The sequence below is a fragment of the Mus caroli genome, chromosome 2 (assembly GCF_900094665.2).
Source record: "Mus caroli chromosome 2, CAROLI_EIJ_v1.1, whole genome shotgun sequence".
In the NCBI taxonomy this organism is placed as follows: Eukaryota; Metazoa; Chordata; class Mammalia; order Rodentia; family Muridae; genus Mus; species Mus caroli.
Window position 1 is genome coordinate 159,361,789 of NC_034571.1, and position 17,252 is coordinate 159,379,040.

The window sequence follows — 17,252 nt, forward strand, 5'->3', positions numbered from 1 at the left end:
TGTTCCCAATTCTAAGAAGGTGCACAGTGTCCACACTTTGGTCTTCATTCTTCTTGAGTTTCATGCGTTTATCAAATTGTATCTTATATCTTGGGTATCAAGAGTAAATTTTTAAATGACTTAAAACACCCTCTCCACCTGGAGCATGGTGTCATAGTCCTGAGGTGGCCAGTTCAAGAATGTCTGACTTGTGCTGAGAACAACTCCATGTGAAGCTGAAAAGAAGCAGTCAGGCGTCTCCCTGGACACCTGCCCAGTGCTCAGTCCATGTGCTCTGCAGTCGCTTGCAGTACATTGTCCTTCATGTTGAGCCTAAGTGTTCTAAGAGTAGGAACAGCATCCACACTTACAGACATTTCCCCTTCCACTTTTTTGTGCTTTGACTGAGAGCCCAGCTCTTTCCCTTACTATAACAACAGTTTCAGTTGTACTTCTTGAGGGATTCCTTGTTCCCAGATTTCTGGACATCTCTGTATTTGTGGGGGTATTACACAGGAACAGAAACAACTCAAAGACAGCTATATCACCCAAAGGCATTCCTGCGTGGTGACAGCTCACAGAGGGAACCCTGGAGTGTACTCACCCTGCAGGTACTCAGCTAATCTCTGCTTCTTCCAGATAGCTGGTAGCTCTGGGACAGGTTTTTTTAAAGGAGTGTAATAGCTCCTGGTAGAAGACCACATATCTAAGAATGGGCAGCATATATGGACTTAATGGCTTGGTTTTGGTTTGTTGGTGGTTTTTTGTTTGCTATTTTTTTTTTTTTTTTTTGTATTTTCCAAACATGATCTCACAATGTAGCTCTGGCTGTCCTGGTACTCATGTAGACCAGGCTGGCCCTAAATCTCACACAGATCCACCTGTCTCTACCTCCTGGGTGCTGGGATTAAAAGTGTGCACCCCTGTAGCTTTCAGTTTTTGGTTTTTCAAAATAGGGTTTCTCTGTGTCGCCTTGGCTGTTCTGGAATTCACTCTGCAGACCAGATTGGCCTCAGACTTAGACATCTGCCTGTCTCTCCCTCCCAAGTGCTGGGATTGAAGGTCTGAACCACCATGCCCAACCCAAAAGACAACATTTGAGAGTCTCTAGCCTGTGGGTCATGGGTTAGAATTCAGGTTATCAGGTTTGGTAGCAAGTGCCTTTACCAGCTAAGCTACTTCTTGTCCTACACACACACCACCCATGCTTTTAAGTGGTAGAAATAAGAATGAGTAGTATAGCTGGGTGTGGTGACACACACCTTTAATCCTAGCGCTTGGGAGGCAGAGGCAGGGGCATCTCTTGAGTTTGAGACCAGCGAGTTCCAGAACAGCCAGGGCGACACAGAGAAAGTGTCTTGAAAAACAAAAGGGATGCATCCATCTGGTTTCTAAGGTCCTGTTGCCTTTCATTGAAACTGGGTGGTATAGGAGGGTGACTGGCTGTGCAAGGTGTCAACCTCCACACCAGGCAGAGCAGCGCCAAGGAAGGTTTTCTTCTCCGCACATACTCAGATTATGCCATGCTGCGTTCGCCCGAGATTTAAGAGGAAATGCACCATGATTTACACCACAGCATGGTAATTCCTGGTCTTCGTTCTCAGATACAGGCCTGCAGAACTCTAGGGCAAGCTGCTGTAATGGGTACCACCCACTCTAGAGTACTGCCCAGTCCAGCCAAGTAGCCTTATGCTAAGTTTTTGCTGTTTGCTTTTTCCTTCCAGGTATTCTCATGGGAGCAGTTATAAAAGTTATAGAGTTTAAAAAGCTGGCAAATTGGAAGGTAGGTTTGGCATAATCCCTGCTTTTGCTTTCCATTGTGTGTGTGTGGCTGTGTGTGCACATGTATGGACAAGGTGAACAGTCTTGGGTGTCAGTGTTCCTCAGGTGCTATTCACTGTGTGCTGTGAAGTAGGTCTCTCACTGGCCCAGATGTATGTAGGCCATGTATGGCAGGCCATGGAATCCAGGAACCCCCGTCTCTCCCTCTCTGCGCTGGGATTCCAAGTGTGCATCCTGCCTTTATGTTTAGCTCCTCTGGCTCCTGAAGGCTGAGATTACAGGCTGTGCCATCACACTCCACTTGGTCTGATTTGAAACAGTGTCTCTCTTTGCTCAGGCTTGCCTGAGATTGTCAATCTTCCTGCCTCAGCCTCCAAAGTGACCAGGACTATATATAGGTAAATCCGTAGACTCTGTTGGGAAGTCCTTTTTGTCATTTGGTGTCTAGGATGGAGCTTAGGGCATACTATGCATGGGCCTTTCCACTGAGCTGTACCTCCGCTTACAATTGTTGTTATAATTAGATTAGATGCAAATGAAGTCAGGGGCAGCTCAAGAGGCACAGCGGAGGAGTGCTGGAGGAGTGCTGTAGGCTGGGTGCAGGCTGAGGTGTTCTGAATCCTTGGCCATTTGAAAAGACACAAGTTGGTGGAGGACAGCTATGGTCAAGATTGCTTGCTTGGGTAGGGGATGAGGGGTGGAGGGTGGAGGGTGGGGGTGGCACACACGTTTAATTCAGCACTTAGGAGGCCAGCCTGAGTTTCTACAGAGTCTACAGAGTGAGCTCCAGAACAGCCAGGGCTATCACACAAAGAAATCCTGCCTGGAAAAACAAACAAACAAACGAACCATTGTGCATTGTGGGGACTGTGCTGCCCAGTGCCCGGTGTTGGGCAGGCATTCACAAACACTGTTTCTGCTCCAGGGACCTGACTTCTGGTACAAACGTCTACCTATGTTTATGAGATTTATTTGTTTTGTTTGCATGCATGTCTGTACACCACATGTGTGCTTAGTGTTTACAGAAGCCAGAAGAGGGCATCAGATCCCCTGGGATAGGAGTAAACAAATGGTTGTTAGCTTCTGTGTGAGTGCTGGGAATTGAACCTGGGTCTGCAAGAGCAACCAATGCCCTTAACCCTGAGACATGGCTCCAGCTCCAGGAACATAGCTTAAAAAGAAATTAGGAAAGCAAAATTGAGCTGGGCAGTGGTGGCAAATGCCTTTAATCCCAGCACTTGGGAGGTAGAAACAGGCAGATTCCTGAGTTCGAGGCCAGCCTGGTCTACAGAGTGAGTTCCAGGACAGCTAGGGCTACACAGAGAAACCCTGTCTCGAAAAACCAAAAACAAACAAAGCAAAATTTGTGTTTTGTTTTTAAACTTGTTTATTTATTATATGTAAGTACACTGTAGTTGTCTTCAGACACTCCAGAAGAGGGCATCAGATCTCATTACAGATGGTTGTGAGCCACCATGTGGTTGCTGGGATTTGAACTCAGGACCTTTGGAAGAGCAGTCAGTGCTCTTAAGCCATCTCACCAGCCTTGCAAAATTTGTTTTTTATTTGTTTGTTTTTGTTTTGTTTTATTGTGTGACAGGGCTCTGTAGTTGTCTGTCTTAGAGTTAGCTGATTATCAGGCTGGCCTTGAACTCACAGAGATCCTTCTGCCTCTGCCTACCAAGTGCTTAGATCAAAGGTGTGCACCGTCATATCTGACAAGAAAGTAAAATTTTGAAGGGGAAAGAAAAAACCAAAAACCCCAAACACTCAAGTTTCTCGACGTGTGAGGTAGCAGTGTTGAATCCATATTGTTCAAGTCCCAAACACAGTCACCTCAGGCCAAGATTGGGACATGGCAAAAAGGCCCACGGGACCTTCTCGTGGGGCCATCTCTGGATCTCTGTATCCTTTTTTGACTCACCAGATGTTCTCTTAGCTCAGTAAGCACAAGGTCCTGGGTTCAATCCCCAGCACCAAGAAAAACATAAAACAAAGCAAAAATTCATTATCTGTGGGTGTGTGCCCTTGTCATTTGCTCTGTCCTCCCCTGACCTCTGATCGTAACCTGACATTCAGAGATCCTATTTCCAAGTGCGGTCACAGCCAGCCTTCCTGGTGGCCTGACGGCAGGGCTGCCGCAGCTCCTCCTTTTTCTCCAGGAGTTCCAGCGTCTCACCCTCTGTCGGCATTGGCATCGGCATGACTTGTAGGAGTAGCTCTTCTTCACCTTGTGGTCCTGGAAATCAAACCAGGTCCCCAACTGCAGTAGCCAGAACCTTGGCCTCTGAGCTCATTGCTGGCCCTGTGCTGTGTGTCAGATGCAGGAGGTGACATTGTCTCTGCCTGGTTGTTTTCAGGCGCTGGCTTCAGCATGCAGCAGTTCTGCCAGCCTAGGCCCTGAGCGAAGGCCTGCTGAGCTCTCCATTGACCGCCAGGTCCTGGGCTCTGCACTCCCGTCCTGAGTACCCTCCCTTTTGACTTTACAGGAGGAAGAAATGTTTCGCCCCAACATGTTTTTCCTTCTCTTGCTCCCACCTATCATCTTTGAGTCGGGATACTCACTGCACAAGGTAAGGCTCCCCTGGAACAGTGCCTAGTGGGGGTGTGGCTACTCCCCAAGAGGTTGCTACCCTTTAACTGCAGTAGCCCCTGCTTCCTGGGGCAAGCCTGGCCCTGGCATGCTGAGCCTGCACAGGTGCTGGAGCTTCCAGGCCTGCTTTCTGAAGGTTGTGAGCAGTTTGGCCAACTACAGAGCAGGTGGCATTTGTATTTTTTTTTTTTTTTTTATTTCTATTTCATTCTTTCTTTTTTTTGAGACAAAAATCTCACTGTGTGGCCCTGGCTGGCCTGGACCTCACTGTGTGTCTGCTTCCTGAGTACTGGTATTAAAAGCCTATAAAAAACAAAAACAAAAGACAACCCATCACACCCAGCCCCAGTATGTCTTCTCAACTGTTGTCCCCCCCTAGCTCCACCCCAGAGGACACACTTGACCTAGAAACAAGGAAGAGAATTCCTGGTGTTGAATTGAAGCCCTTCACAGTGCTGCCCGAGTGGAGTCTGCAGAGTCCTAGTAGCTTCAGTTCTCCCTGAGTGGAACTATAGGAACTGTACCTGTGTTGCTTGGACTCAGATCTTTTCTTGTATTTCATGGCTTGGGTTCCTTTGAGATAGAGCCTCATGTAGCCCAGGCTGGCTAAGAACTTGTTACTATGTGAGATAGAGCCTCATGTAGCCCAGCCTGGCTAAGAACTTGTTACTATGTGGCTGAGGATGGTCTGGAACTTGTCACTCCCCTGCTTCCACCCCCCAGTGCTAGGATTGCAGGCATGTGTCCCAGCACCTGTGTGCTGGACTTGAACCCAAGGCTTCATGCACACCAGGCAAGCGGCCTACCACTTAGCCCCGTACCCCGGCAGAGCCCTTTGCTTATCTGTTTGATGATGCTAATATGGCATAAAGGACTTTCTGATGGAAAGAAAAATGAGAAATAACCGTCCTTAGATATGGTCAAGGAAAAGGCTTTTAATGTAGATATGAAGGAGTGAACAGGCATCAGGAAGGGTCCAGACTGAACATGGCTAGTAGAATAGACCTAGCCATGAGAGGGGAGAGAGAGAGACAAGAGAGGGGGCAAGTGGACCGAGAGATCCAGGAGTAGAGCCAAGAGAACCTGTGACCAAAATGTCTTAATGTTATGGAGGAAAGAGAAACTGGGGGCAGGGCAGAAAAGCTGGGGGCAAAAGAGGTTTAGGGTAGGTAGGGACTAGAGTGAGGAGTACTGAGACTAACCAGGACTACCTGGGATTTTGGGGACCTGGCAGCCAGTATCTGCTTTGCTGTGTTAATAGGCTCTCGGCCATTTGTCCCAGGTTTCTTTGGAGCCTAACCCTGACCATCGTCCAGTGTTTGAACTTAATAGCCTTTTCAGAATGCGCCCTTTAATTGAGTGGGAACTGTGATGGTGTAGGTTTTAGACTGGGACAGTCACGGACCATGCTTGTTTCTGTCATACCTGGGTGTTGAGCATCATCCATAGGACAGATGCCATTGTTCCTACTGAGCCTTGAGTCTTGTGGGAAAGACAGCTGTCAGCTGTACATAAGCAAGTGGGGAGTGCAGCTGCCACTGAGGGAGCACAGCCAGATCCTCCTAAGAGCTACCTTGGCACAAGACCAAGGAAGACCCCTCTGCAGAAGGGTTAGCATGAGGCACACAAAGGATCAGGGTGCACCCTGGCGGCTAGGGCCCAGGCAGTAAGGCAGTGTGCTGCCATGTGACAGCACAGGCCTGCCTTCCCAAGTTCAGCTCACCCGCATCGCAGATGCAAGTGGGAATCAAGGCAGAGGCAGCACCATCAGGCGAAGCTTTTGCAGAGGTCATTCTAGGTGCAGTAGAGAGTAGAGAGAAGGGGGCGGGGGACAGTTGAGACAGACTATCTCTCGCCGGGGGCCAGGGTGAGGGACCTGTGAGACAGGAAAGCAGAGAGATGGTGGCAGGGGTTCCAGCCAGCGGTGCAGGGCAGGCAACAGCCCTGGCCCTCATGTGAGAGTCCAGCCTTGGAGAGACCACAGTTGAAGGAGGGCTGGTGCATCCTCCCTATCTTACCAGTTGGCCTCTTGTCCTTCTCACCCCTGCCCTGCCCCCTCCCCCAGGGGAACTTCTTCCAGAACATCGGTTCCATCACTCTCTTCGCTGTCTTTGGAACGGCAATCTCGGCTTTTGTAGTAGGTGGAGGAATTTACTTTCTGGGTCAGGTAAGAAAAGCATCCCCCATGACCCTGAAGACTTGATTGGAGGGGAGTGCAAGGTGGGACAGGAGCCTCCAGGCCAGAGGTGCCTGGTAGTGTGTGCCTTCCTGGGAGAAAGTCCCCATTCACGCATGTGACTGTGGTACCTGGATTTTACTTACAAACTGGTCTCTAAAGTTGGAATGCCTTGGAGCAGTCTAGCATGCGGTAGGTACTGTAGGTACCACAGTTTAAAGTGGAGCAAGCGGCAATTGTGTTCTCAGGGAGACTGGAGCAGGCCTGAAGCTTGTTCACTGGCCATGAACCTGTCACTCAATTCCTACGGTGCTCCTGCCATTGGCAGCCCTTTGCTGAGGCAGCAGCCGGCGCCTCTGGGCTGTGGGCTTCATACCAGCTTACTCCATCTGGAATGAGTCCTTGGAAGGTGTCACTGAGACCTCCGTGGTGCATGCCATGCACTGGCCATTTTCTGTGCTGTCTGTAGAAAGTGTAGCTTCCCCAACGGCTGCTTTCTCCTGGTAGCCGCAGCCTACTCCCGCTGACTCTGTTACCTTCACAGCTGACTGCACAGCCAAGATCAAGTCTGCCTGAAGCTTTCCTAGATGCTTGTCTTCACTGTTTCTGCAGGGCTAAGGGAGTCCCCTTTAGAGCAGAGACCCGGAGCTGCCAGGCTGGGAGAGGAGCAGCGTGCGTGCGTGCACTCGGGGCCAGATGCCCACCCGTGCTCACAGCAGCCCCTGGGGGTTTCCCTGTTTTCAGTGGGGACTGAAGATGATGTCTTTATTAGTTGATAAGAAAGCACTGATGGACATTTTAATCTTCCTGGCTGTTCTCCAGGGAATCTTTTTGTGTGTGTCTGTGTGTTTGTGTGTTTTATTTTACAGGCTGATGTAATCTCTAAACTCAACATGACAGACAGGTAAATTTTTCACACTGTAATTCCCCCGTGCGACTGCTCTTCAGGCCTGGGACATTTTTTGCACGTGGCTTTCTGGGTGTGGTTCCTCCCCTCTTCCCTGCCTGGCTTGCCAATGTTTCCAGTATAGAATCTGTTCTGAATTAATTTGTCTCTGAAACGACTCAGAATCATATTGATACTTTTAAAGACCCCTGATCATAACATTGCTGATTGAAATGAGTGATTTCACTTAAGCTTTGGAGGGAATAACTGGTCAGTTAGCTAACCTGGCACATCTCCAAGCCATATCATGTATTCTTTGTTCTTTCTTTAAGAACTGTCTTAAGAGCCTGGATATACATATTATAGCTCAGGGCCAGAGCCCTTGCCTGCCATTTATGCAGCCCTGGGTTCAATCTCTGATACTGCGAAAGCAAATAAACAAAAACTTTGTAGCCAAAAGGTTACCTTCCCAAAAACTGTGGGATGGGAGAGAGTGAGTTAAGAACCTTGACTCTGGAATTCCCACCAAGATCAGGGGCAGCAGGCAGGTCCTGGCCCTGCGGTGGGCACCTCTCAATCTGATGCCATTCCAGCAGACACTGCTCTTAGAGTCTCCTTAGTCCACGAGGGAGAAGCAGCTAGAGCAGCTGTGACTCAGAAGGCCTCCAGTCTTGAGTTACAAAAGGACCCAGGCCTAGCACAGCCAGAGGAGTCTGCAGTGCTGAGCTTGCTGTGTCTGTCCGTGTCTGCTCTCAGCAGCTGTCTGCTGGCCGATGGGAAGCTGTGGACGAGGGCCAAGGATGACTCTGTTCCATCTAGATCCCTCCCATGAACTGGGGAATGTCAGGCTTTGCCTGCCAGGCAGCAGCCAGCGCCTCATACCAGAGCTTCAGAACTGTTGGTGGGAACTGAGCCACTGATAACAAGCTTGATCCACAGTACCCATCCCTCACCCTCCCCCCACGGGAATATTAGAGGATTTTTTTTAAAGATTTATTTATTTATTATTATATGTAAGTACACTGTAGCTGTCTTCAGACACACCAGAAGAGGGCGTCAGATCTCATTACGGATGGTTGTGAGCCACCATGTGGTTGCTGGGATTTGAACTCTGGACCTTCGGAAGAGCAGTCGGGTGCTCTTACCCACTGAGCCATCTTGCCAGCCCCCTTGGAGGATTTTTTTGCTTAAAAAAAAAAGTTTCCCTCTTTGTGACAGGGTCTTGCTTTGTAGCCTTGGTTTTTCTAGATTCAGTATATAGCCAAGGCTGGCTCCAAACTTGAGGCAATCCTCCTGCCTCAGCCTTCCAAATGTTGGGATTACAGGATGTGTGAACAGCTCAGAAAGTTTTGATACTTAGACAAGCAGCCCGAGTCACCTTCCTTCCTACAGGGGTCTGAAGTGTAGTGACCCAGCACCTGGTGTTCTCTGAGTGTGCTGCAGGGGAAAGAGGGATGCCCGGAGCACTCCGGACATTAGGGAAGGTGTTGCTTCCTGCCTGCTTCGGGGGATACCTGTGAGAAGCAAAGTGTGGGTCAGTGTGTGGAACCGAGTTAAGGCCAGCAGCCACATGGGCAGGCAGACAAAAGCAGTGCCGTGCTGAGCAGGAGAGCCCCAGCCAGCCTCACCCTGTGCAGATGCACCTTTTCCATTGGAGTTCTGGCCAACAGATGGGGGCTGCTGTACAGAACAGTCAAGCCTTAGCAGGGGAGCTACGTAATTACCAGGGTAATGCGGGGTTGACAGTGGCCACAGGCAAGCACTGCTCTCTGCAGAGGACAGAACTTCACAGCTCCTTCTGATTGCCATGTAGACACTTGGCCTGCAATTATGAGATGTTTAAAAAGCTTTTCTTAGGCTGGGGACAGAACCCAGGATTTCATGAGCTAGGTAGATGCTGTGTGTCTATGATGCTGCTCTGCTTAAAATCCTAGCTACACTTGTCCTTAGCTAAGAGGTCAGGAATCCTGCCTGCCGCCCTCACACATGCACACAGTGTGTATTTTGAGGGAAAGAATAATGGAACACATTTTTAGCTTGAGCTAGTTGTATGAAGCCCTTCAAGGATAGGATCCTAAGGGTAGATGTCTAACCACTGCTGGCCGGGCCTTGTGGGGAGAAAGACCCTCCACCAATTGAGTTCCCAACAGGCACCAGTGTGACGTGCTGGCTTCTCTCCACAAGGCTTGTCTTTAACTTTCTCTTCTGAAGAGTGTGACTCCGATGTGGAGCTGCTGCGCAGTGAGCACCTGAGCCCCTCCCAGCAGCATCTCCAACATCTGTGTTAGCTTTCCTTCTCTCCCTGCATGCCTGTGGAGCCTGATGCCAGACTTCTGGTCAGAAGGCTGCCGTAGATAACAAAGTACGCTGGCAGGCTTCTCACTGTGTACCTGCAGTCTGTTAACTACAGAAAAGGGTTGTTGGCTCATAAGGCTGAGGAGGCTTGAGTGCGACGGCTCTAGCTCAGCACCTCCAGGACATATTCCTCTCGGACCTTGGGGCAGCTCTCCCCTCGCTGCTGTCTGCTTCCCCTTGTTTTTTTATGTGGAACACAGACAGCTCCAAGCACCTCACCAGGGGTCAGTCTTCTCCCAGTGACCTGGTAAAGCTAGTCCAAGCTTGTGTACTATCCCCACCCTGGGGCCCTCACTGCAGATGGCTAGAAGGCAGGAAGACAGCTTCCATAGGCTGTGGGTGCTGAACAGGGAGACCAGAGGCTGCCTGCCTAGTGCATGCTATTGAAAACTGCAGAGCACAGCCCACTGCCCCTTGGGGCACAGTTGAGCCATTGATCTTCCTTGCTGTTACTATGTGTGGCAAGGACAAAAAGGTGGCAAGTCTGGGCCTGGGCCTGGCTGGCAGTGTAGGGCCTGAGGGCCGTGGCCACCTGGCTGCTGAGTGGAGCTGCTTTCCTGTAGTCCTCTTCCCTCCCTGGCTGCCTGCCTTCTGTCTGTGGCTCTGGCTTGTGCTCATGCAGATCCTGAGAACACAGTCGAGAGAAGAGCAACAGGTGGCTTGCATGCATGTGCTCACCGTTGATGAGGGAGGCAGGGTGTGGGAACTGGAGGGGACATCCTGCGGGCTCTGGTTTTCTCCTGGCCGCCTCAGACTCCTGCACCCATCCCAGAGCTGCCAACTTATGGATTGATAACTGAGGGGGAGGGGTGACTGGCCACCAGCATGCTTCTTTCTGGAGGGTTACTCAGTCACCCCAGTCAAATGATTCCAACCGCACCTCCTCTGGGGGTCACGGTTCCACGAATTTTCTTATGTCTTTGGTTTTCTGAAACAGTCTCATAGCTCAGGCTGACCTGGAACTTCTGTGTTGCTGAATGTGACCTTGTACTCCACCCCCCTCACCTACACCTCCCAAATGTGTACACCTTACAAGTGTGTGCTCCTATACCTAGTTTATGTTGCTCGGCATCAGATGGAGGTCCTCAAGCATGCTTGGCCATTGCTCTAGCCCAACTCCCACTTTCTAAGCTGGCCTGAAGCTCTGCTTCCAGCTACCCTGCCCTCCAGGACAGGGCTCTGGCTCCGGGCTAGAGAGTAAGAGTAGGAAAGCTTGGGGCCAGTGCCTACACAGTAGGGAGAGGGTTGCTGGTGAGCTTGGTGGTGCTCAGTACTGGTGGCAGTGCACCCTATGGTCAAGTGCTACCTATAAGACCCGAGGGCCCAGCTTCCAGTCAGAAGCCCACGCTGCACCCTCTGGTGGCCACTGGCTTTTGGCACTTTCTTGGATATTGCAAATCTGAGTGGAGGCTGGGTTTGGTCACAGTTGGCACAATTGACCTGGTGGCAGAGCAGGGGTTAAAGCCAATAGTTTATGTGACTTTCTGGCCAAGGAGGCTGGGCAGTGCGTGCTAGGGAAAGTCGACTTCTGTGCGGCAGTGCTAGAACAGAGTGTGGTGCTGCTAGGAAACCAGGCTCAGCATTTTGTCCTGGCCTCCTGCTCCTGTGCTGGGTGAGTGTGGGCGTGAGCGGGTAAGCACAGCCTCTCGCCATCTCAGCACCACATCCCAAGCACAGCTGTGTGCACCCAGCTCCACGCTTTATACAGTCTGCCCTCGCTTCTCTCTTTGCAGTTTCGCATTTGGCTCCCTGATATCTGCAGTCGACCCAGTCGCCACTATTGCGATTTTCAACGCACTGCATGTGGACCCTGTGCTCAACATGCTGGTGTTTGGAGAAAGCATTCTCAACGATGCCGTCTCCATCGTCCTCACCAAGTAAGTAGGAAGGACTGGAAGGTCCCTACAGCACACTGATGCCAGCACACAGGCTGGTGCCTATGTGGTCAACTCACAACTGCATCTTGCCACGCTGACAGGTGGTCTGTGCCGCAGGAGTTTGTTACAGCCAGGGGTTGGGGTGTGTTTTCTGACCTCTGTGTTTCTTAGCATCTTTGAAGGGCTTCTCAGAAACGACATTCCCAGGTCTCACCTCATAGCCTCTTTTGCAGTGGGTCTGGGTTATACTCCCTTGATTAACTTGTGTCATCCATGTGAGGGATTAGTGTTTGTGCAGCAACCCTGGACTAGTGAATGCAGTGTGGACCAGTGCTCACCCGTGAGAATCTGGTGCCATGTCCAGCTCCACAGGGCAGACAGGCCCTCCCTTCCTTTATCTCTCTCACATCTCTGAAAGAAAACAGATACCTGTTTTGGTTCTTTCGAGACAGGATTTCTCTGTATAGCCCAGGCTGGCCTCGAACTCAGAAATCCGCCTGCCTCTGCCTCCCAAGTGCTGGGATTAAAGGCGTGCGCCACCACCGCCTGGCAGAAAACAGATTCCTTTATCTGCCTGAGCTGCTGCTTTGGAAAGGGAATTTTGAAAAATACGTGTCATTTTAGGTAGGAAGGTGAAAATTTGTTTTATTTTTTTAAAAACAGGTATATATTAGCCAGGTGGTGGTGGCGCATGCCTTTAATCCCAACACTCAGGAGGCAGAGGAAGGTTGATTTCTGTGAGTTCTAGGCCAGCCTGGTGTACAGAGTGAGTTCCAGGACAGCCAGGGCTACACAGAGAGACCATGTCTCACAGAGGGGGTAGGGGGATGGACGGTGGGAGGGAGTGGAGAACTCAAGGTGATTCCTGGCTACGTAATGACTATGAGGCCAGTGTGGGCCATTTACATGTGACAGTAAGGGGTGATTACGGATAGCAGTTTGCTGTCAGTATATGAATACTATGCTTGGAGTGGCTTATACCCCAACCTTAGGTTGTAACTTTCCTTTGAGCACAGCTGGTATCACTTTGGATTTCTTGACGTGCTTACCCACTGTTCTCACACTTTCCCTTGTGAGGTAAAAATACGTGTCATTTTAGGTAGGAAATTGTCAAGTACCATGCCAAAAGATTGTCTTAGTTAGGGCTTCTATTGCTGTGAAGAGACACCATGATCACAGCAACTCTTAAAACAGGAAACATTTAATTGGGCTGATTTACAGTGTCAGGGGCTTAGTCTATCATTGTCATAGAGGAGAGATCGCAGAGTGTAGGCAGACATGGAGGTGAGGAGGTGAAGGAGCTGAGAGTTCTACATCTTGATCTGCAGGCAGGAGACGTGACTGTGCCACACTGAGCCCACCACCACAATGATGCACTTCCTCTAACAGGGCCACACCCCCTAACAATGCCATTCCCCCTGGCCAAGCATTCAAACCTGAGTCTCTGGAGGCCATTCCCATCACCCCGCACCTCCCACCCCCACCAAAGGCAGCCCGTTCTCTTTGTAAGATAGTTCCGGAACGTTTCATTTAGTTGATATAGTGTTGGCCCATCATGTACAAAGTTCTAGGTTCAGTCCACAGCACCACATACAACTGGGCGTGGTAGCTCAATCCTGTAATCCCAACCCGTGGGAGAGAGAAGCAGGGGAATCAGAAGTTAAAGGTTAACTCCACTACATAAGGAGCTTGAGGCCGTGGCCTAGATACATAGAACCTTGTATCAAAATGCTTTCTTTTCTGAAAGCTAGTTAGCTGTGGACACTGCCTTCTCATCTGGTGAGCTGGCTAAGCGCTAAGATGAGGGAGTGCATTGCCTACTTGGAGCTGAGGGCAAGAGCTGTTTGTATCGTTAAGGGCAGAACTCAATTGGTTTGCCTCTGATTTCTTTGAAGAAAATCTATCAGTAGGAAAATGTCAGCTTTCCCAGGCCTCTGCCACACAATTGCCAAGATGAAGAGAGACTTTGAAAACAAACAGGAGAAGATGTCATTGGTGTGCCTCTGCTGGGAGACTGGCTTTGGAGGCCACCTGAGACAGCTCCTGAGACAGCTCCTGCAGTTGGTCTGTGGATTGCGTGCTTGCAGAAGAGGCAACCTCCTTTTCTGCTGTCATGGGTGCCGCCATTACCCTCAGGGCTACACACACTCCTGCCTGTGCTCTTCAGATTCTAGTTGGGTTTAACTGACTTTGTCCACAGTGAGCCAAAGAGAAGTAAGGTATAAGAGAGGGGCATGAAGGCCATGGAGGATTCCAGAAAGGCTGTCCCATGCCCAGGCCTGACAGCCAGTGAGCATTTTCAGACAGAGGCAGGAAGAACGGAGATAGAAGGCTGGTCCCCTTTTCATTGGCTTCTGATCTACCACACCCAGCTGATGTCCCTCTGGCTCTCAGGGGACGCTGGTCAGCTGTCCTTTCCAGAGTGGGCAGGCATCTCAGCCTTGCAAATGAGGTATGCAATGAAGAGCCTTCCTTCAGATTTTGCCACAAAGTAAAGCCCCTTCTGGTTGTTCTTTAATTCTAGCTTATTTGTAGATTTATTTAGTTACTTAATGCTTTGGCAGCTTTTTTGCGTCTTTATTTTTGGAACAGCCTATTACCTAAGCTGCTCTTGAACTCCTGACCTTCCTGCATCAGTTCCCCAGCTGCTGCTTCTAGCTTTGAGTGCTGCTGTCATAGTTGTTCTTATGTCAGTTGCTGTGGAAGGAACCCCATCTTATGCCCTGAAGGTTTAAGTATGCTCCAGGTCTTTGAAGGTCCCAAGCTGCTTGCTGGTCCTCATCTATGACAACTAGTTATTTTGGGGGTAGGCAGCAAATTAGTCTATTTTAGCCAGAAATAAAGAAAGCTGATATTAATAATAAAGAAGCCACATTGAGAGGTTTGGAATGGGATATGTGCATGAGGGACACTGAAGTAAATCACTAGGGCAGTAAGCAATTTATGGCTGGAGAAAGAAGAGCATGGCAGGCTCCAGGGCCTCTTAGGCTGTAGCATCAAACATGCCATGGTGGTCTCTGGAGAGGATCAAGCCTTGGGGCAGAAGTAGGAGTTCACTTACGCATGGTTCTGAGGATGGGCAGGTCTCACAGACAAGCCTGCATCTAGGCCTTCTGAGTCCCAGGTGGGAGGGGAAGCAGGGGAGGGGTGAGACCTGCACTGTGGGCACCCCTTTGATGTCAACTCAATTCCCAGGTGACAGACCCTGGCTCAGGGACTCCCAGTGCCTCAGTAGATGTGTCCTGAGCAGTGGCTGGACTCCCTCATTGCATTCATATACAGAGCACAGAGGGGTGATCCCCTAGGGATTCGGGAGCCAGGCCCTCATTACATCCACATTCCCCAGGTGATATTCTGGGAAACAAGATTGATAGAGATGACAGTCAGGAGCTCTGGGTGGAGCCTTGTGTGAAGAGTTTCTTTTGGTTTTTCCCGTCAGCTGTACCATCAGCTGTCCTGGAACTCACTCTGTGGACCAGGCTGGCCTCGAACTCATAGAGATCCACCTGCTTCTGCCTCCCAACTGCTGGAATTAAAGGTGTGCACCATCACCCAGCCAAGAGAGTTCTTTTTAGCTAACACTGCTATTTATTTTGTGTATGTCGGCACTCGTACCCATCCTTCAGCAGTTGGCGTTTAGCTTCTCCTCCAGGCACTTCTGTCCCCTCTGGAGACACTTTTTCTTTGCGACCCCACAGAACCATACCATGTTCTTCCAGCCTGAGAAGCTCTGACCAGGGATCTGAGCTCACCTGGCCAAGTTGCTCTTTCACCAGAGAGGTTTCATCTCCTTTCAGATGAATAGCAGGTAGTGACGCCAGACAGTTCAGAGTTCTGAGTGTCTGCTAGGCTGGGCTGTGAGTCGGCCCAAGACACTCAGTTAAAATGAATGAGAGAGCACCACTGTAGTTATTCCATGCTCTTATGGAGAGACTGCCTCATAGGGACCTGGAAATGGGTTGGCCTCTGTGAGCAGCTCAGGAAAGGTGTCTGAGGGAAAGAGGGTCCTGTCCTAAGGGATGGGTGAGCTAGCGGAGCCAGGCATGGTGAAGAATGACCTGCAAGGAGTGCCAGTGCCCATGTAGGCCAGCCCAGAGGGGAGAGATTAGACAGAGCTCAGGGACCTGGGCTGGGCTCACACTCGGGAACAGCTGGTACCATGGCAAGTGTGTATTTTAAGGGGATCACTTCAGCTGCTGATGCAGATTGGAGAACAAGGTCCCCTTTGAGTGTCTGATTTATCAAGAACAGTTCTTTATTAATGGTGTTCTTCTCTCTAGGGACAAAGTAGCTGTTGGCCTGCTTCCCACAGCTGCATTGCTAGCACCATGAAAGGGAGGACCTTCCAGCTCCTTTCAGGGTTCCCTGAGTCCCCCTCTAAGCCTGAAGCTCTGATTTCTCCCCTAGCCTCCATCTGACCTGACTTCCTGCCAGAGCCCCATCTGGCGTTTACCTAGGGTTCCTTTGCTCAGCATTTGGCAGCTGAGGCCTTCAGGATGAACCCCTGACCCTCCCCAACCCATATCTTCCATGCACTTGAGTGTTCACACCCAAGCCCCTATCCTGGGCACTGTTTCTTCAACCTGATAGGCCTCTTGCACATCCATGTTGAGACCCCTGAATCCTGAATGGAAGCTCAGCCTGCATCCCATCTGGAACTTGCCTGGATTGCCCCTAACCCAGTCTGAGTTGGATGCCCACCCTGTTTTCAGAGCTCTTGGACCTCTTCCCTAGTTACCCAGGGCAGCCTTTGCCCTCTCCTGTGAGCCCCAAAAACCACCTCAGCGTCTGGACACATAGGTGACTGACTGTAGGAACTTCCAGGACATCTGGGTTGAATGACAGGAAAGGTGTTCTGAGAGCAGTGAGCAGTGCTCAGCTGATTCTAAGGTCTGGGTCAGGAGCACTGTAATTTTCTCTGTTTTCTTCTTTCCTAGCACGGCTGAAGGTCTAACAAGAAAACATATGTCAGATGTCAGTGGGTGGCAAACGTTCTCACAGGCCCTCGGCTACTTCCTCAAAATGTTCTTTGGCTCCGCAGCACTTGGCACGCTGACTGGCTTGATTTCAGCATTAATATCCTTTTAGACAAGAGCACAGGGCGCAGGGCTCACACTTGATGGCATCACTCTTGCTTTTTTCTCTGCTTACAATTGTGTGTGTGTGTGTGTGTGTGTGTGTGTGTGTGTGTGTGTGCGCACGTGCGCATGTGTGTGGGTTTTCCAAGACAGAGCTTCTCCACGTAACACTGGTTGTCCTGAAACTCTTTGTAGACTAGGCTGGCATGAGCTCATAGAGATCTGCCTGCCTCTGCATCCTGAGTGCTAAAATTAAAGGCATGAGCCACCACCACCACCACCTAGCTCAAGGACCCAATTTTAATGTATGGTTTTGTTTAAAAGAAGGTTTTGTGCTGAGCTGTGTGGTTTGAGAAATGTTCTAAGCACAAGGACTCTTAAATTTAACCTCTGAAGTGTCAGGATACTTACATTTCTCATCAAGACAGCAGGGTCCCCTCAGCTGGCCTTGAGCTTGGTATCCTATAGCTCACAGGCTTGCCCAGCAACAGCACACTCTAGGGTGCCGTCTCTCTTTCCCTCCCTC

General features: G+C 50.2%; 1 protein-coding gene across 1 annotated transcript in view; it reads left to right on the forward strand.

Moving 5' to 3' along the window:
* The window catches only part of Slc9a8 (solute carrier family 9 member A8), a 56,247-nt gene that overhangs the window by 18,470 nt on the left and 20,525 nt on the right, over nucleotides 1-17,252 (forward strand). Inside the window, exons 4-9 of the mRNA XM_021154810.2 lie at nucleotides 1,704-1,762; nucleotides 4,251-4,334; nucleotides 6,420-6,521; nucleotides 7,400-7,434; nucleotides 11,505-11,648; nucleotides 16,586-16,724. Coding sequence (XP_021010469.1) covers nucleotides 1,704-1,762; nucleotides 4,251-4,334; nucleotides 6,420-6,521; nucleotides 7,400-7,434; nucleotides 11,505-11,648; nucleotides 16,586-16,724 — 563 coding nt within the window. The remainder of the gene's footprint in view (nucleotides 1-1,703; nucleotides 1,763-4,250; nucleotides 4,335-6,419; nucleotides 6,522-7,399; nucleotides 7,435-11,504; nucleotides 11,649-16,585; nucleotides 16,725-17,252) is intronic.